The sequence below is a fragment of the Bemisia tabaci genome, chromosome 2, assembly GCF_918797505.1.
Source record: "Bemisia tabaci chromosome 2, PGI_BMITA_v3".
Classification (NCBI taxonomy): domain Eukaryota; kingdom Metazoa; phylum Arthropoda; class Insecta; order Hemiptera; family Aleyrodidae; genus Bemisia; species Bemisia tabaci.
The window spans coordinates 54,613,908-54,633,780 of record NC_092794.1 but is presented as its reverse complement, the minus strand read 5'-3'; the positions used below and the strand labels follow the sequence as shown (position 1 = coordinate 54,633,780).

The following is a 19,873-nucleotide window of genomic DNA, read 5'->3' as shown; positions in this document are numbered from 1 at the left end:
CTTAGTGTCAAAGGTTGGACAATGCTTTCGCCATTTCTACGATCTCACCCAGCATGATGGTTCTTCCGAGAGTGTCACAGATATTCCCAGTTCTTTTTTATCGGTAAGTTTTCAAACTTTCGTAGCCCTAATCCCGATGTTAGTAATCATATTTGCCATTACCTAAATCTTGAATAAAAATCATCAGTAGCGAATGGGCTAATATGGGCGTAAGATGACAACTCTGACAGACCAGATTCACGTGCGATCCCTAGGCTGTAGGCCACGAGTCCAGTACGCGCTGGCGCACTAACTCACAAACGCTAACATTATACATAACCTCCATAAAGGTGCTAAATACCACAGTCGGTAGATTGCCTTAAAACCGTCCTGAAAAGAAAAAAAAAAAAAAAAAAAAAAAGTGGTGGGTTGGGTGTTAGAGTGACAATTGTTGCAAACACCACCCCACTGCAGTTGTAAAGGGTATGTAATACCATAGAGAGAGGAAAGAAGGTGCTTGTATTTTGAAGATTGTTTACCTCGTGATGTAGGTCGGTACAACCTGGCCAGCAAAATCCGGAATTCGAAGTATGAAAAACAAACCATACCATCCGATTTTTTTCAACCCATTCTAAAAATGTGTTGGGTACGCAATTTACAAACAGCATGTCCCCCCTTCCCCTCTAGCGCGGCGACAAGCCGTAGGGGTGGCAAAATCTTGATGGCCTAGGGGCGGCAATTACATAAATCCAGCCATCGGTCTAAGGGCGGATTATGCCATTTAACTCGAAAAATTTTGTTATAAGACCCAGCGTGGAAAATTTTATAGGTTTGCAATGCATAATTTCCTGTGCAGGTATTTGGGCTGCTGAATTTGAACATCCAGGTCTGCCTCAAGGGGGGGGGGGGATATTGGGTCCAGAGGGGTCCGTGGCACACTACTTCGAATTCACATGTAACCCTTGTCAAGGCCCGGACCTTAAAACTGGTGCCAGGGCTTGAGATGGGATGTGGCAGGTCTGTGAACATTACCCTGGTTTTTCTACAGTATGCAGAAATAGAATTTTCCCTGGTCCGTAGATCCCGTTTTTGAGGAAAATTGGAAGGTGAGGTTAAAAATCAGAGGTCATTCTCGGACTCCAAGCTAAAAATTACTCATAATTGGTATGGCTGTCCCATCTCGAGCGTTGTCTAGGAAAAGATTATTTTGCAGACCAGTGTAATATTAAGAGACGTCAGGGAATAAAACAGTTCTGCTGAAGAATTTGAACTCAAAATCGGGAATCATACCCAATTCATGTCAAAAAATCGTTGCAGTTACGTACTTCAGAGTGCATGAAGGCAGATTTTTTTCAATCCCAGATGAAAAACATAAACATTGAAAATGCGCAGCGAGCAGGAGAAAAGTGTGCTTCGAAAAATTCACATTTCTCCTTTCGTGTGATTATCCCATTTGGGATGCCCATAAAGGGGAGTTTTGGAAATTTTAAAAGCATCTGATGTTACCACGCGAAAAGAGGGAAAAGTGTGCCTATTCAAAAATATTCATGTGTCTTGGAAAATTTTATCATCAACTACCTCTAAGAAGGGCTCGCACTCAAGATAACTACAAATCGTTTTTTCTGTACTCACACGGATCAAAGTCGTGACCGATTGATCTGTTTCATGGGCCAAAATCCAAAACGGAGGTTTTTTAAAATCGGACCACAAATTTTATTTCGCCACGTTAAATGTATGTTACAATTTTAAAGCATTTCTCAAATTTTCAGTTGTTTAAGCAGTACCTATCATATTCAAAAGAAAGGGTCTAAAAGTGAAAGAACGGTTTTTGCGGAAGTGAAATCCTCAAAATAACCGCCGTTCCGCTAGGCTCCGCGCCGGTTTTTTCCTAGGGGGAGGTCGGGGCGATGGGGGGGGGGGGGGCTATGCCTTTGAAGCTCCCCTCCTGGGACGCGCGCGTTTTTTCAGAAAATAATACGGGTCCTATTTGTGCGAATATACTTGCATTATTTTGATACGTGCATACTCCTCATGAAGCATAAATGCCTCATGAGAGGTGAGGGATGTCAAGTTGAGAAAGCAGGGGGAGGCAGGAAATAACCCCTTTGCTCTTGCAATTTGACCTATTTTCCGTGTTCTATTTCGTCGCTCCTTTGAAGTAAGGGCGTCTCTGTTACCGCATAAGCCCCGAAAAGCATAAAGTCATACGCAGCACAAGGCTCACGCAAAAATTGAGGTACGCCTTTACGTCAGATTTGATGGCATTATCGGTTCCTTTTTTAACTCTCACCCTCCCTCCTTTCAAGTAAATTTGATCTTCTCCTCGCAACCCTTGCCCCCTTCTCGCCCCACGTCTTAAGTTTGAGTGAAATGGCACATTTGTATAAATTGTGGGACGGGTAGATGGAAAAAATTACTCGGGTGAGGCAAGGGCAGAGGAATCTGGAGTATTGGGAGTATTGGGAGTATTGGGTAGTCTGTTCCTGGCGCGTAAATATTCATGATTTAGCGTTAGACTTGGCAGCATGGATTGGAGGCTCCGCGCTGTCTACCGCGTCCACGCTCTAGCTCCTGATTTCCGAGCAGACAGGTTGTCGCCAGCCCGCGCCGGCCTTACCCTTCTTCCCTCTCCCATTCTCGCTTATCCCTCTCAAAGTCTGCTGAACCTATTCTTCGCACGTGTGCGTGTGTCTGTGTGCGTCGATTCGGGTATTTTCCGTGTTGAAAAGATTAGAAGTCTCGAACGAAAGTTTCTTCTCTTTGTAATCAAGATAGCAAATACCCAATCATCTTTTCCAGCCGCCGGTGATTTTGTAGTCTGAATATTTTGTGTCTTTTTATACCGTATTTTACCATGTTTTGATTGTTACGTCTGTTGTTATCTTTCCCTATAATGGTAAGTTAACTACTGGAAAAGTTCTATCATCAAAACGCTTTTATATGCTAATTCATTACATTCCATTGCAGTCTATTCTTCCACTGTCCAAAAGCTGTTGGTGCTATTACCATGCCCATTCAGCCCTGTGCCTAATGAATAACTCTAAGCTTACTTAATTGCTTTCTCATGTCATAGTTTGTCTGAGGACTTTACACAATTAAAGGCTTGAAACTTATTGAAAAATGTTAAACTTAATTCATGTTCTATTACTTCTCTGCACATCCAAGTAAACACCTCGATACCATCTTATATATGTACCTGACAACCAAGATCAGTAGTAATTTCCTCCAGAAAATTTGTCAAATACTTTGTTCGTGTTTGATACCTCTTACCTACAGAGAAACTCAAGGTATCTTGAAGAATTCATCAATCTTTCATCGTCTGATCTCTAGCTTGCCAAATGATTTCTCAAGGAGATTCTTTGCCATTGTCCTCAATGTCCTTGCTTAAGACTGTAGGTCATCTAAGTATATTTTAACTCTTGTATTGGTGCGGCAGCGGGGCGATTATTGAAATGATATCGACTGTATGTCAGCGCTTTGTCGTGTCGCGCCATCGACTAAGCAATGGCTTAGTCGATGGCGCGACACGACAAAGCGCTGACATACAGTCGATATCATTTCAATAATCGCCCCGCAGGTGTGGGTTCATTTAATCCCTTCAACCCTAAATTAATGAAAGACATATTTGTGCTTCTTATTTTTGTAGTTTTCTTTTTGTGTGGTTTCATTGTTTCTTCTTTTTCTTCCTCTAGGAAACCCTAAAAGGAGAGTTGATTACCTCATTAATAAATCCCAGTCAACTTAAATCATGGATGAAACCTGTGGATCCTGTGGATGTTTGGCTGGATCATCAAGGATTGTACCGGAAGCATACAGCTCGAGACGCATCATGCTTGTACCGTATTATAGCTGAGCAGGTATTTATTATTTTTATTTACCGCTCTCCTCAAAAAAGTGCCTTAAAATCACAAGTTATGACTATGGTTATATGCTCTCGGTGTGAACTAAGTACACTCTGACTAGTGCGTAGGGGAATAATTTTGAATGATTGATGCCTGAAGGAAAAAGATTCACATGTCTCTGTTTTTTGCACTTTGCAGTGAAATTATTACCAAAAATGTTTCAGTTTTTGTTCTACTTGTGCCAATTGTCAATGTGAAAAGTCAGGAAATTTTTTGTAGAAAAATCAAGGAATTTTTCAAGAAATTACGATGACCGATTTTCAAAAGAAAAGTAAAATATACTAGGAAGTCTGCAAGGTTGCAGACGGAGATATGTTGTTTCGAGCTGTGGCCATCAATATTAGTTGAATAAATTTAGTCTTGATAAGTATTCCAAGAAAATTTCCTGGTTAAATCCAATTTTTAAGCATCAAGATGTGAGTTTGAACGCACTTTCTACCATGAAGCCTCATGTAATTTTGAAACTTTAAATATGCATTTCTTGAAATTGCAAAATCTGAACCTATGCGCTTTGTCCTCCGAGCCCCTTATTTTAGGATTCGCTAATTTTACCAGCTGGGTTGATTGTAGACAAACCTAGAAGCACCGTTGTGTTTCTAGTGAAATTTTAGAATTGATTGTTGAATAAAATAATTCCTGACTATGGAATGGAATTTCATTTTTTCTCTACCCTCAGTCATGGCTTGCAGCCACAGATGCTGTCCAACAGATCTTTATTATTCGACCTGCATCAGTCCGTCTTTTTTTACTTATTTGTCAAACACTTTCAGATTATCATCTCTTTTACAGTCTAATGCATTCAGTCTATTTACAGTACTTCTGCTGTAAACAGTTTTTCAAACTGGCCCTGCTCTAAAGGGGTGATTCATTCTATTTGTTAAATTAAAATTTATTTTCTCTCTTGTTTTACAGGTTTATCTAACCCAAATGTTTCATATGCATGTACGAAAACAATGCATCGAATTTTGTATGAAGAATCCAAAATATCTAAAAGTAAGGCAACAGTTCATTATTTGTAGTCTCTCCTTAATTTCTTTTTAGTTCCCTTTTCAACTTAGAAGTCCTCTCGCACACCTGTCATAAGACCGAGAGCTCCAAAAATATGTATATTTTTCTGATTTACATTGGAATCAATAGGATGACGCTTAGTTTTCTCCTTAGTTCTAAAAATGGCTAAAATATCGTCACATATGTGATACCGGGTTAGGTTTGGTGCAAAGGTATAAGGGGAAAAGAAATTGACCCGAAAGTTTTTGTCAAAGTCTCGTGTTCTATTTGTGTCTGTGTAGTAACTACTACATCAACTAGGATAGAATTCCCTTCAACATTTTTAGAAGCATCAACAATTTTTCAAGTTGTCATTCCTTCAATAATCACAATTGAAAAAAATGTTGTCTGTGACTAATTTTTATTTTCTCTTTTGAAAACTTGCTTTTCCTGAGTTCGCTGAAGAGAGCAAGGGCTGTCTGTAAAGAAAATATGGTTGTTAAATTTTCAGAATGGAATTAAAATTAGTGAAAAACATTTTATGAACCTACTTTTATTTTTCAAGAAGAATGCAGATTTAGACTTAATTTATCCCTCTTTATCAATATATTTTGATGTTTTAGCGTTTGAATTTTTCCTCTGAGGATGTAATTGAGCACCTCCAAAATTTACGGGAACCAAGTGGAGAATTGGAAATTCAGTTACTATCCATTATCCACAAGTGAGTAAAATTTATTTTTTTGTAGTTTTTCCTATGTAGAGCATGTATTAATTTACTTATTCCTTCATTCCTTCTTTCGCAGCTGTATACTTTTGTCCCTTGCAGGCTCCATACATTGTCAATTGGATCATACAATGTTCTTTGCCAAAATAATTAATATTCTTAAGACCTGTATGAGTGTAGACTTTTTTATTTATTCTCTCAGTGTAATTTGAGCCAATTCAAGGAAAAAAATCTGCAAGTTGAAAGTGCCAACACTATGTGTTGGCAGCGCTTGCCAATCATTTAAAAATGAATCAATTATGAAATTCTTATTTTCTACAATTGAATGGATGGTAAAACTTTATTGGCTTCAGTTGATGATTTGCACATAGTTTGATGGATTGAGAAAGATGAAGGTTAGATGCATGTAAGCATTTATAGGAGAGGAAGTAAAAAATTCTGGTTGATTTGTCATGGAATGACCCAAAAGTATCTGATACTCAACAAATGTGGCCTAGGTTAGCCATAGGGTAAGTAAAATTAATATCATGTTTTATTTGCAAAAATATGAAAGTGGAGAAATTAAATAAAGAGAAATATATCCTGTTTTAGGTATGATTTCGTCTTACATAAGGAAATTGGCCATCCTCCATCCAGTTTGACCAATTATGGTTACAACAAAGTAATCCACCTATGGGCCTCAAAGGACAGTCATTATGACTCAGTTCATAGTAAGCAGCACATTGCAAATGCAGCGTTTTGTCAAGGTACTTATGCTCCTTATTATATTTGACTTGGAGTTCAACCTCCCACTTTTTTGCCCAATATCTGCAAATCAAGCTCCTCAAATTGCTTGAGCTGTCCATGCATACTTGTTGCTCTTGATGTTTTAAATAAAATATTTCGATGTTGAGTTAACAATTGACAAAATCTCAAACTGGTGACTTGACTCAATTCTACTTGGTGATTTGTCATGAGATTGTAGGGAAAAGAAGTCAATCAATGTAAGGTCACCCTCTGTCTATGTCTATTTGACTTGATTAAAACCTTGTGTACTATTTGGAACGCACCTTTAACTCCTCTTTGCTCCCTGCTATGATCAATATGAAAAATCAATAAATAAGTAAAAACTAGGGTCATGGATCAAATTTAATTTTTTTTGTTCATTATATTTCAGCAATAGTGTATGAAATTTTGTACAAGCGAGTTTTCAAGTTACAAGAAGTGGATTTTGCTGTCAATAAGATGTTGCACGATAAAGTTACAAGGTACCCTCGAGAAATCAGCAACAGTTATGGGTGAGTTATTATCTTTTAGGAAATATACTAAAACAAATAACAATGAATAAGGATGTTCTGAAAGAGAGGAAGAGGAATGGCTCGCCATAAATTTATTAAAATATACTGTAACGATTCATACATTTATTTTAAGCCCCAAGCCAGAAAATTAAGCAATTGGAACTGAATTTGTTGTTTGTAAACAACAACCAACCCCATACCATTAAGACTGAATACTTAAGTATGTCGATGGTGTAAGTCGGCATGACTCGTTTGCGGTGTCTGAAAATCTCTGCCTCTATGTTAATTTTTTAAAAGAGAACAAATTGACATCATTCCATGAAGTTCATGCAGAATTTTCTTTGCACAGAGAAGAAAGCTCACGGCAGTTTTAAAGAATTGCCGTTAAGTAGTTTTCCGTTTAAAAAATAAAGTATGACAGGAAGTCTGCGACGTCGCAAACCGAGTTATGTGATTGCAGACTTACACCGTCAATGTAATAAGTGCTGAAGAAACGAAGTACAGCCTGGCTCACCTAAATTTTAGCAATTAAATTTTCTCAAAGATAAATGGGCCCACTTTACTCACTATTTTCACTCTGTGCTTGCCTTTTTTTCCAATCTAATCACTTTTTTTTCAAATACTTTTTCTAGGTATGCAATGCGTCTTGAAATGAGAGAACAATGTCTAAATGCGAAGGAGCTCCTGAAAATGGACATCACACCATTTCCTTACAAAGTAGCAAAATCTCTCGATCCAAATATTTATCGAAATGTAGAATTTGATACTTGGAATGACGGGAGACGAGGTATGCGCTGTCAAGTACTCTGTTGTCTTATTTGCATTTTCAAGTTACTATCTTTATAATACTGAAGGTATTTAATTTTGACTTTTAATACTTAGGAAGAGGGAGGCATCTGGAAATCCTGTCAGGTTACTTGCCATAACTGTTCGCACTGTTCTAACAGGACCTCAAGAGATGACCCTCCAATAAGTTGACTTTGTTAGGGACTTACTTTTGGTTGTTATAGCATACCTCTATTTCCTGCGCACTGAAACTGAAATTTTGCCTGTTAATTTTGCTTTTGATAGTTGTTTCCACTTTCCAGCGTTAAACGAATGCATGTGTCAAACAAGCTCCCAGATGCTCAAGAAGATTCACACTATTGTCATTGCAACATCAAGTTTCTTCCCAAAACAATATAAACCTGTGCTCTGATAATTGCATATTGTTTCAGGTTTTCGCTTGACTTATTGGAGCAATCGAGAATTGAAAGTGGGCGCTAAGTGTCTTGTAACTCTAAACCCAGAAACTGTCTATGTTGCCCATATCCAAAAAATGTCTGAAGACCATGGACCAGTTACCATTTTTGTTGAAGCCCTTGGACAAATGTAAGCAAATACCGCCATCACTTTTAGATGCACTATTTTGTACTTACAATTAGTTTTAAATTATCGCTTTTAAGACATATCACCCTTTTTGTGAAATTAAAAAATCTCACAGTGAGGGAGCAAAAATGCTTTTCCAGAAGTGCTGAGGTAAAGCAAATGGGTGGAAAATCTTCCATTTCTTCAAGCAATGCCCATTCATAAAATTGCATTTATGTGAAGATACTACGCAATAAAAACTTTAGAAAAAGCTGTCAATTTCCTAGCTAAGAAAGCATTTCTGTTGAAACACCATATTTCCGAATAACATCTCTCTTTCATTCCTTAGACGATAAAATTTAAGACACATTTTTCTCTTGTCCTTTCAATTCATTCTTGGTTTTGGAGACAAAGACCCTATATACTTTTTACATTTCTCTCCTCTTGAAAAGTCCATCCATTTTCCATGAGAGCTAAGCTTAAGATTTGGTTATTTCTTGAAATTTCCCTTATTCGCTCATGCCTCACAATCTATCTGCTTCTACTTGTTGTCCTCAGTCAAGTGGAAAACTTCCAGATCACTCCAAAAATTAATCTTTTTCATCACTGCTTAAAAAATGCATCCCCTGATTATAGTTATAATTTGAAAATTCGATAAGCTCTTTGAATCCAGAGAGCCAGAACTATTGTGAAAAAACTTGCTATTCCTTTGATTGTTCAATGATACTTTAACCTCAGCTGATTGAAGAATCATAAATTCTGAAACAAAATTTTGGAATGCTGTAAATTTAATTATTTCCTTGAAATTTTTCCTGCCCTTGTAATGATTCAATTAATCTTACAGGTTGTCCGTGCCGTATGAAAAATTGTCCTTACTTCCTGAGATCCGCTCTTCTTTAAATACCTATCAAGAGAAGTGTCTCCAGTCTGGGAGTAGTAATGCACCATCTGATGAATGTAAGAAATGTTTATTAAGATAAAGCTCAGATGCACATTCTGTAGCACAGTGTACCTCAAAAGGCCCTTCACTTTGGAATGGTTAAATGAAACTTTGGCATGTAATTTTCATGCTCAATCTTCCTCTCTTGATGAAAACTTTTTTTCGGGGGAAAGGGTCCTCATTTTTGGGTCCCCCTGTTTTTTTAAATACATCACTGTAACATCATAGCTTTTACTTACATCGTAAGTAACAGCTAATAAGTTCAAGTCTCTATCGCCATTTCAAAGTGGCAGCTGCTCAAAGGTATAAAGTGGATATTTTTATACCTTGTTTAAAGATTCACTTGATATTTTGTTTTATGAGTTTTTTGACTCACGGAAAACATAGTGGAATTAGTTTTGACAATTATTATGGCAAATTTTAACTGAAAGTATTTGAAAATTAAGAAAAATCAATTTGTCTCCGAATCATATTTTTCATTTTACAATACACTCGCCAACGTATTGCTGTTTTAAAGAGGGTTGCTTATTTTGAAAAGTTAATGTCATTTGTTCTCTTGTGTCCAAACAATGCTCAGTTGCAAAATCTGTGAAAAATTGGATATAAACTGATTTTCCAACTTCTTTAATTGCCGCCAGTTTGAATTTGTCATTGAAATTTTGCAAAAATAATGCTAAATGCATTTCATCTGACTTAAAAAACCTATGATACAAAATATCAAGTGTTTCCATCAATAAGGTCTAAAAATGTTCATTTTTCTTTTTTGAACAGCCACCATTTTGAAACAGTGATGAATAGAGACCGAAATTTTGCACAAAAAATTTTCTTTTCTGCATTACAAAGGAAAGATTACCATTTGAAAAAAAAAAGGAAGTTAGAGGCCCCAAAAATTTTAAACCTTTTAAGAAATGATTTTTTTAAAGAGAAGAACTTTGCAGAAGTTTCATTTCTCTGTCTTAATCATTCAAAAGTCAAGGGGAGGACTTCTGGAATACCCTATGATATGGTTATATGCTAGAAGGGTATCAAAGACAAGAATTTCATGATTATTTACAATATGTTCCTTTTTTCAATGAGATAAAGCTTTTCCCTTTGAAGAAAGTCAAAGGGGATGGATGCTCTAATATCCAGTTTTTCATGGAGTTACGAGTTTTCACCTAAGTTTTAAATCCTACGTTTATGATACCATGTTAAAATAGCAAGGTTTTAGGAAGGTAGAAATCATAGAAATATTGTGAACGAATTGCATTCAATTTCTAAGGATTCTCAAAAGAAACTTTTTTTTATCTAAAGGAACCTATGTGCTCATGATTATGATGCAGGCAATAATGCTTTTCAGTGTCACTCACCATGGAAAGTGAAAAAATCAGAGGAAGGAATTTCTCCTTGTTTGCTTTACGCATGTTTAATGATCCTTGAATATCATGTAGGATAAGCCAAAAGTCGTGCGCCATCCCTATAATCCCTTGGGTCTTCGCCTCTTTTCAGGGTGATCATTTTTAAAGTTTTGGGGGCTCCTTTGACCTAGAAGCCTTCACAAAAGTTAAGTCCCTATCTCAATTTGCCCAAAAGTTACAGGGGCTATCAGTTTGACGTACAAGACTTTTGGATCACCCTATGTAATTTTTCCGCAACTTTAAGTGTTTCTTCTCTTACAGATGATGATGTTGATTACCCTGACAACTCTCTTTACGTTGGTCCAACGCCGAGCACCACCAATAATGATGATCCTCAGGTTTATCATGTATCCTCCAGGTGAAAAGACAGCATTATGGATCGTGATTTTTTCCCTTTTTTTTATCGAAAGTGGTTTCATTCAGTGCAGAATAATTTTTATTGTTTGAAATTAAGTTTATTTTCAATATTTTTCTGATGTAGTCACTATCACAGAGGCCATCTGTTTTATGGCTGACGTAAGATGTCACCTGGCGATATGTCCTATCTTCTTGGAGGTCCGAGGTAGATTTTGTATGTATTTTGGGGAAATTATTTGGGAACGAGGTGGTAGAAAAAACGAAATTTTGCAGAGGAAATGCTCTGATATTAAAATGGTATGGCAATTGATTAATACATGCTGAGTAACTTAGGAAAACATAATTTGAGGGGGCATAAACCTGAAACTAGCCAAAGTTAAATGCGGTCACATGGGAAGCAGTTTCATAATAGTACATTTCCAGCTGTAATTTAATCCTCTAATAACTAAAATGTGGCTTAGCACTATTGATTTTAATCAAATGCTACTTGAAAGTATGATTTTAACTGATTATGCCAATCAAAGCTCACAGTTCTTCTTCTTCTTTTTTTTCAGCAGCGATCATTTTTCAAAAGAGTGTGAAGAAAATGAAGAAAAATCTCATCAGTTTACAAATATTAGCAAGGTATGTCCTTCAAACTTAGAGGTTCCAGTTGTTCATTGCAAAAAGCAAGCTGGCAGAAATCGTTATGAAGTGTTAATCTGGTGTCGAACTCACCTGCTATGTTGTGTACTCCTCCTTTGCATTTGTATGCATGCAATACAAATACATAAGCTATTTCCAACTGAACAGCTGTGAATTCGCCAAAACCGATGAAGCTTTTGTCAACAATACAGTAACTTAGGACAATTAGGCTAACAACAATAGGCTCGCCTGGAGGAAATTTAGAATTGTCTTTGTTAATCCTTTGATTTATTTTAGACAAAGGTCATCTTTTTTATAGGGCTCGCAGAACAAAAAGGTGCTTAAATAATCGATACAAGAAAATTATTACCATTCTTAACATGACGTTCTTGTTAGTCATTTGGATTGTCTATCTACCCCCTCTTTGTGAAAATCCCTCCGTTCCTTCAGCATCTGTGTCGAACTCTACAGGAGAGCAGCAAATTTTTACTTTTCCTCAAATAGTATAACGACTTTTGTTTTGCTTTAACAACTTGGAATAAAATCTAGTTAAGACAATTCCTTTCTTCAACCAACCAGTGGTCCGGCCCCAATCAACAAAACCAATATGGACCGCCCTTGGAAAGGAGGCTCCCTTGCTCGATGTTCAGTAGAGTGCAAATGGGTTTGGACCCCGACTCCGAACCCCTGCATCCCGATTAAATGGGCTGGCAGTTCTCCTGGCAAAATTCCCAGCTGATCGAGACCAATCAGACTGTTCCTCTTTGGGTATGGCGGTGAACATAGCATAGAATGGTAATTTATCTGTCTCAGTTTAGTCAGTTCGTATCAGCTTTCACCTTTCTAATATGAAATTCATCAATTCTCAGAAACAGGAGCCTCTTTCAACAATGAATGATTCAAAACCAGATTCACACAACCCAGGCGATGGCTACCACAACAAGCATGAGTCTCAATCAGCTTCCTCAGAACGAATTGAAAAAAATGAGCAAACCTCCTTGATGAACCTGATAGATGGTGTGTCACCAATCACCGAGTTTGCCCTACCATTGGCTTCAGACACAAGCAGCAACCAACCGTCTAATCCTATCGTCAATCTGTCTGCTCTGGAATCCGTCATGCACAATGGATCTGACCTTCCCCTTTCTGGTGCGTTTTCCCGGTGAATTCAGTTTCTATTCCTCATAATATTCTTTTACTCGGCATTATATTGCGAAAACTGACTGAAAATTTCTAATTCATCATTTTATTAGCGTTAGTCCAAACTTGCTCCTTGAATTTTTTTTTTATTTGGAGCAAAAACATTTTTTTTGAAATTGAGAAAAGAAATGCAAATCTGAAAGTGCAATAGCCGGTACCGGAGGAAAAATCCAGGAAGTCTGGTCGCATTTTTCACCCAAACCTTCCTCTAAAGGGCTACCATTTAATAATCAAGAAATTTAGATTTTGATTCTTTGTCTCATAATATCTCTGTTATTCTGCATTATACTGCGAAAACTGTCTGAAACCTGTAATCTACACCCCATAGTCTATTTCTGGAAAGAGGGGAGTACAACGGAAATTGTTTTAAGAACTCCTCCTTCTACTCCTGACAATAATTAAAGAGCTTGATGCATAAACGGCTTTTTTCGCCCCCCCTCTGGAAGTTCTTCAGACTTTGTCTATTGATTACTCATACTTGAGCGCTTCTTTTCCCAAATTTTCAGACTCCCAAAAAATTTTGGGGGGGAGCTAGGGGGGGTGGAAGTCTAAACCTGTGAACCTCGATATCTCTTGAACAAAGAAAGATATCGAGGTCCGGTTTGGACGAAAAATCGTCTAAAATTGCATACTTTAAGATTCTAAAGGTCGAAATCCCGATATCACATTTTTGAGTCAACGTATGTGCTTTTTTCCAGTTTTTAGGTCTAGAAAATTTCTTTTAAACGAAAAATTTTCAAATATCTCAATTTTTCATTCGAACCAAAACCAGTTTTTTAAATTGTTCGTCTTTTTCCGCATCCAACGAGTGGTCCATTAAGCAGGGGAACCAAACAATTCCGGAGTTATGATCGATTGAAGTTTCCGCTCAACGCGCGCCGACCGATTTTCGCGCGCAAAAAAGTCGGATTTGACTGTTATTAGATCAGATTGAATGTTCAAACTGAGCAAAATGCTTTATTAGGGACTCTTGAGGGTCGCTGAGTTCAGAAATCACAGATACTTCCAAATAATTTACGTTTTTAAAATTACAGCTCCGCAGCGCTATTTTAGAGGCCCACTGAGCGCCGACCGGCCGCTCAGTGGTCCTGTCCGAAGCTGCAATTTTAAAAACGTGAATTTTTTGGAAGTATCCGTAATTTCTGAACTCAGTGACCCTCAAGAGTCCCTAATAAAGCATTTTGCTCAGTTTGAACATTCAATCTGATCTAATAACAGTCAAATCCGACTTTTTTGCGCGCGAAAATCGGTCGGCGCGCGTTGAGCGGAAACTTCAATCGATCATAACTCCGGAATTGTTTGGTTCCCCTGCTTAATGGACCACTCGTTGGATGCGGAAAAAGACGAACAATTTAAAAAACTGGTTTTGGTTCAAATGAAAAATTGAGATCTTTGTAAATTTTTCGTTTAAAAGAAATTTTCTAGACCTAAAAACTGGAAAAAAGCACATACGTTGACTTAAAAATGTGATATCGGGATTTCGATCTTTAGAACCTTAAAGTATGCAATTTTAGACGATTTTTCGTCCAAACCGGACCTCGATATCTTTCTTTGTTCAAGAGATATCGAGGTTCACAGGTTTTGACTTCCACCCCCCCTAGCTCCCCCCCAAAATTTTTTGGGAGTCTGAAAATTTGGGAAAAGAAGCGCTCAAGTATGAGTAATCAATAGACAAAGTCTGAAGAACTTCCAGAGGGGGGCGAAAAAAGCCGTTTTTGCATCAAGCTCTTTTCACTAATGGTTTAATTTCATTCCAGAACTCACATATTTTGATCTTTATGACCGAGACCCAATTTCAGTCTCTTTCAATCGTTCTGAACCAAAAATGAAAACTTTGAATTCGTTTTTTCCACACCGGTCTCTTCATTATGTACCCTTTTTCTGGTCTTATCAATTATTTTTGTTTAGCTTATTTTTAAGCTATTTTATATTTTCATGAACAAGCTATTGATTTTTACATTTTTCTCTTTCACAGATATTCCTACTTTACGCTTCTTCTATAATTTGGGTGTCTCGGTAAGTTAAATACTTAGCTCATTGATTGATGATTTTGTGTCAACTGTGACTTCACAATATGATTCAGCAGATTTTGCATTACATGCAGCAAAAACTTGAGTAAAAAACAAGACCTACGGCTGAAAAGCATTCAAGCGGGTCAATCTTAGAATGTTTTTTTTTTTTTTTTTGGGCGTGTGAATTCTAGTCTCAATATCCCAGTTTTTGTTACATTACTTGTGAGTGTATAATTTTTTGGTCTGCGTTTAATCAAATCATTTGCTTCTAATGATACCCAAGTCTTACAAACAATAATGTTTACCAGTCAACAAAAAATTGAATTCAGGCAGAAATTTTCAGAGAATGGAAAATGTCGTTGACGCATGTCGATCAGTTCCCCAAGAGAGCCCTGCAGCCAATAGTATAAAAATTGTCGGTTCTTCGTGTGAATGTTTTTAAAACTTTCAAATCAGGGTATTTTCGATAGAAATTATTAAATTCTCGCTGTATGAGTGCGTATCAATGGTGAAACTGCAAAAGTGCTGATCTCGGTTTCCGGCGCGGCATTGCAGACTTTCTGCCATACTTAATTCGTAACGTGAAAAACTATTAAACGTTGTACCTCCATGGTAAGAATATTCTGTGAAAATTTCAAGCCATGATGATGGTTAGATCACCTATTAAAAATTAAAATAGCGGATATTTTGAAACACCACAACTGAGATACACATTTTTGCAGTTTCTCCGCTGATATATAGTATTGCATATTCTTTTTATGTGCCCAAGACGAATCCCTCTTACAAATGAATCTACATGTCGTCAACCAATGACATAATAGCTCAGAAAAATGAGTTCGTGAATGTCATTTTGTGTTATGAACACAAAACACACTGTGTTTTTGAAAAAAGAATGACCTAGATTAATTAATCTTTAACTGATAATTGTAATTTCATGGATGTTACAGCCAAAAGAACTACTCTTTCTTGACTCATCCTCTCATCTCTGTTAAAAAAAATGACTCTGATATGGTTTTTAAAATCTTGGTCTTCAAGTTGCTCATCAAAATAAAATTAAAATTGTTGTTTCAGTACCTTCGGAGCTGTAACACTATGATGTGTCCACCGTCTCCATGCCTCCCATATTCTTTCTTCTGCAGCCCGATTCCAGGAAATGTCTCCACTCCAGATCCAGTCGGCAATTCACCATCATTACCTCCTTTCAGCTCTCAACACATCACACTTTCCTCAGTGACAGGTGAGAATTACGCTACTTCGTTTTGTATGCTTATAGATACTCAAGGATCTTAAGCAACCAATTTTTCAGGAAAAGGGAGAGAATTTTGAAAATCCAATTCAACTCTCTAGTTGATCATGGGAGTCCCAATGAAAATATTTTGGCAACCCTTGAACCTGAACCTTTTTAGAGGTATTATTTGCAAGGTATGTACTGCGTTCTATCTTTGTAGCGGATCTCCAGGGACTGGAAAACTTATTTGATTCAAAAAGAAATCTGGTAGTTAGAGGGAAAAAATACATGTTCCGCACAATCAAATATGGCATAGTTCACTAATTTAAAAATGATCTTTCCAAGGTGAGCAAGGTAATGTGGTCTGACGTAGCCAGACCCACTACTGGCTTTTTTGAGCCGAAGGGGAGGAAAATAGTGATAAAACTTAGGAGTTTTATCACTATTTTCCTCCCCTTCGTCTTTGGGAAATTTATTTACTATTCTCTTGTATATTTATGTTCTAGGAGCTTCCATCAGACAAAGGCGAGAGGCAGTCATGTCTAGTTCAGGATCTGTTTATGTCCCAGAAGAATCGTGTCCCTCTATTCAAACCTTTGCAGGAATGCCTCAAAATGGTAAATATTAGTCAAACTTTCTTCAGTTTGGACTCTAAAATGTTCCATTGAGCTCATCTCACTAAAAAAATTTTAAAATACTGAAAATTTTTGTCTTATTTCCAAGGACTGTATCCAGGCTAATTGTTGAAATGCACCTTCGTCGATAGAAATGACTTATGAATGGCGTCAGGACTAGACTTAAGTGAAACAGAGTTCTGTAGTTGCTTGCTTTTATTCTTTGATTTCCTCCTCTTCCTTATCCTTTTCCAAGTTGGCCAATTGATTGGTTGTGGATCAACAGAGCAGGTGCCTTTCGTTTATCAATTATCAGGCCTGATAACGGTAGGATAAAGAAATCAAACAATACTCTTTATCAATCACAGAACTCCATTTCAGGTAAATCTTTTATGATTTCATCAACGAAGATTACATTTCTAAATAGCCTGCAGGTAACATTGATTACTTAAAGGAGTTTGTTTATGTCCTTGGTCTCTAATGGAGTTCTTGCATGTGTCAGGAATTTCCGCTTTAAGTACTGATTCCTTTGTAAAATGTTGCGAGAAACAAGATGGTGCCACTGGTTTTCTCATAATCAACTTCAAAGCGCCAAAGCTGCACTCAAAGTTGAGGCTGTAATTAATGGGAGGGATATTCCACACTACCCTGAGAGTCCACCTCTATTTCAAAATAAACTCTCCATGCAAAGCTAGGCAGCAGATACACTAACAGGGTAAAATCCCAGAGGGGCCTTGCTTATCTGTGCTTTCTGCCTATATTTGGTTGCTTTCAGTTTTAGAACTTTATGGAAGATGTAGCTCTTTTTGTCAGTTTTAACATTTGAAATCAACCATAGATGTCAAAATCACTTGATCAACTTTATTAATTTGCTCACCGAATCAGAAGGACTTTTATTTCTCTGTTATATAGTTTGTGTGACAGTTTTGACCTTTTTGATTGAAATTTTTGAGATACATTGCAATTTGTCACTTGGTGCTATTCTTTCACGTTACAATTCAGAGTGATGTTAATTTTGTGCAATGATAAGGATTCAGATTGTCTCATTTTTTACTTGTATCTTCGTTGTTTGCTGCCATTGTACACACATTTAAGCATTCAACACTCTTTTCTACTTTCATTCACAGCAAAAACTGTGCAGTCGACAAAATTAGAAAATGAACCACTCATCCACCCACAGCAAGTGACACGTCTGAGCACTCTCATGCAGTCGCAACCATCCACTCCTTCGTTGTTCAGCATGCCAGGAACTCCACCGCCGAATAGCATTATACCCCTGACCCCTGGTGGACTATACTCCCCCTCAACCCCAGTCTATTATTCACCAGCTGAATGTTCAGACAGTTCATTCTATCCTCCTGTTGGTTATGTAGACTGCGCCTGTCTTCCTCCAGATACGCCATCTGGAATATACCAGTCAGTTTACCCTCCTCAGTTTACATTCCCAGAACCAGTTGTGTATCAGCAAATGGTACCACAGTCGCCAACCGTATCAAACTCATTTTCTACTTAAATTTATTTGCTATAACTATTTTTCATGATGATCTCTCATCAATCAAGTTACATAAAAATCTTTGCCAACTAGTTTAGTATTCAGTGGTCTCAAGTTTTGTCCATGAGTAAATTTTTCCCCTCAATCTCAACCGATATGAGAGTCTTAAATGTTGTTTTAGCTAAAAGCTTTAAAATACAGAAAAATGAGGATAAAAAAGAAAACTCCAAAACCGTCAACTTAACCTTATGACTTTATTTTTCTCTTCATCTGTAAATTGTTAATTCTTATGCTGTAAATTGGTTTTGTTACGTTCTTTAGCTTTCTAACTAAGCAGTTATCATGACTATGGATTTTCCATAATATCCCAATTTTTAGTTTATCAATCTGAGGCTCTGCCTTAATGACTTAATTCTAATTCTGAAAATCTGACGCCTCATCCTTGGGAGCATGTATCTAATCTAGAGCCCATGTCAGATAACTTGTAGTTTTTTCTGTAATGCCTATTCTATACCCACAGCAAAAAGGACAAGTTATCTGACATGGGCTCTAACTCATGCCCAGTCAGAGGATGACCTCTCGTTTTGCTTTACCGAATAAGTTAGAAGTGAGCCGTTACTATTCTGTAAAACCTGTAATTCTTGGTGTACTTAACTACCTCTTTTGAAGTCAAATACACCTGTGTAGATAAGTTTAACTGTCATGACTGAGGCTGTGCCACAATGACCTAATTTTTAGTTGATCAATAGAGTTCTTTTTATATTTGAGATTACAATTTTAGTTCGTTTGATCTAAAGTAAATTAACAATGCAGTTAATGAACTTAGTCTTCATGTTAATCCATGTTAATTTAGTCTTAAAGTTAATTGTTTCTTTGTGATAAAGGAGGGTTTTATACATGGTGTCTAGAACAGGGAAAACCGGGCTTCATGAGGGAATGAAAATTTACAGGGAAAAATCAGGGAATCTGTTCCAGAAACCGGGAATCTCTTCTACCGCATAGGGATCATTTCGTTTTCAAAGTTGGCGGTCTACTCTGACCGAGCGCTATTATTGACTTCTTGAATGACTCATTTTTAGCTTCAAATCATTGAAAGAATGGAGAAACTTTCATTGACCAGATAATATAAACATCAGGAACGCTATCGGAATTAAAATTTTGAATGGGCGCCAAAGTAACGGCAAGATAAATTAAAATAAATATTCATATATATGGAACTCTGGAGACTTATATTCTTTTCCCTTAGATAATTCCGGGGAAGTGGGAGAAAACTTCGGTTTCTCATCAGGAAATGAGTCTGGTCAAAAATTCTAGACACCATGGTTTTATAGTTTATCTGTCGAGATACAAACCCACTTTGTAGTATTTATCTAGTGCGAAACAAATTTTTTGAACTAGGTGAAAGATTTTACTCAGGAATCAAAACTTGTGCCTTGCAGTAATGTTTGGATGCCCTCCCAAACCGTGCAAAAAGAATTAAAATATGTACTTATAGGAAAGATACTCCAATATCTTACCACACTAAAACCGTTCAATAACTTATCTCTGGAATTTGTTAAAATAAAAAAAGGAAATTAAATTTTGTACTTAAGCTAAAATAAACTGTTATTCTATTCATCTGCTGTCTACATGCTTTAAATGAATCCTAGTTATCTCCCTCACTTCAAGGAATTTCCCCAATAGAAACATTGAAAAGTGTCTGATGTTATAAACCTGCTACTTTGAGAGTTATTGACATAAAAATATCACAGAAAGTTGGAAATGTAGCCAACGTGCGATACAATTCAGAAAAC

General features: G+C 37.0%; 1 protein-coding gene across 2 annotated transcripts; it reads left to right on the top strand.

The window, feature by feature from the left end:
- The first annotated feature begins 2,642 nt into the window (after positions 1 to 2,642).
- On the top strand, positions 2,643 to 19,697 carry LOC109035919 (uncharacterized). 2 transcript variants are annotated; one of them, XM_019049763.2, is made up of 16 exons: positions 2,643 to 2,875; positions 3,672 to 3,836; positions 4,794 to 4,874; positions 5,492 to 5,589; positions 6,184 to 6,338; positions 6,749 to 6,869; positions 7,502 to 7,656; positions 8,087 to 8,240; positions 9,061 to 9,173; positions 10,815 to 10,911; positions 11,468 to 11,534; positions 12,404 to 12,683; positions 14,710 to 14,750; positions 15,818 to 15,983; positions 16,481 to 16,591; positions 17,716 to 19,697. In XM_019049763.2, exons 1-16 carry the CDS (start codon positions 2,873 to 2,875, stop codon positions 18,099 to 18,101), a joined length of 2,193 nt encoding a protein of 730 aa, XP_018905308.2. In that variant the 5' UTR covers positions 2,643 to 2,872; the 3' UTR covers positions 18,102 to 19,697. The 2 variants fall into 2 exon arrangements, with proteins under 2 accessions (XP_018905308.2, XP_018905307.2); XM_019049762.2 differs by having other exon boundaries at positions 2,645 to 2,875; positions 11,465 to 11,534.
- Positions 19,698 to 19,873: the final 176 nt, after the last annotated feature.

What these genes read in the sequence shown, in the direction of transcription:
- LOC109035919 (XM_019049762.2), top strand. An exon ending in TAATGCACCATCTGATGAAT is followed by an intron (nt 9,174 to 10,814) that starts GTAAGAAATGTT and finishes CTTCTCTTACAG; the next exon opens with ATGATGATGTTGATTACCCT. An exon ending in CACACTTTCCTCAGTGACAG is followed by an intron (nt 15,984 to 16,480) that starts GTGAGAATTACG and finishes TTTATGTTCTAG; the next exon opens with GAGCTTCCATCAGACAAAGG.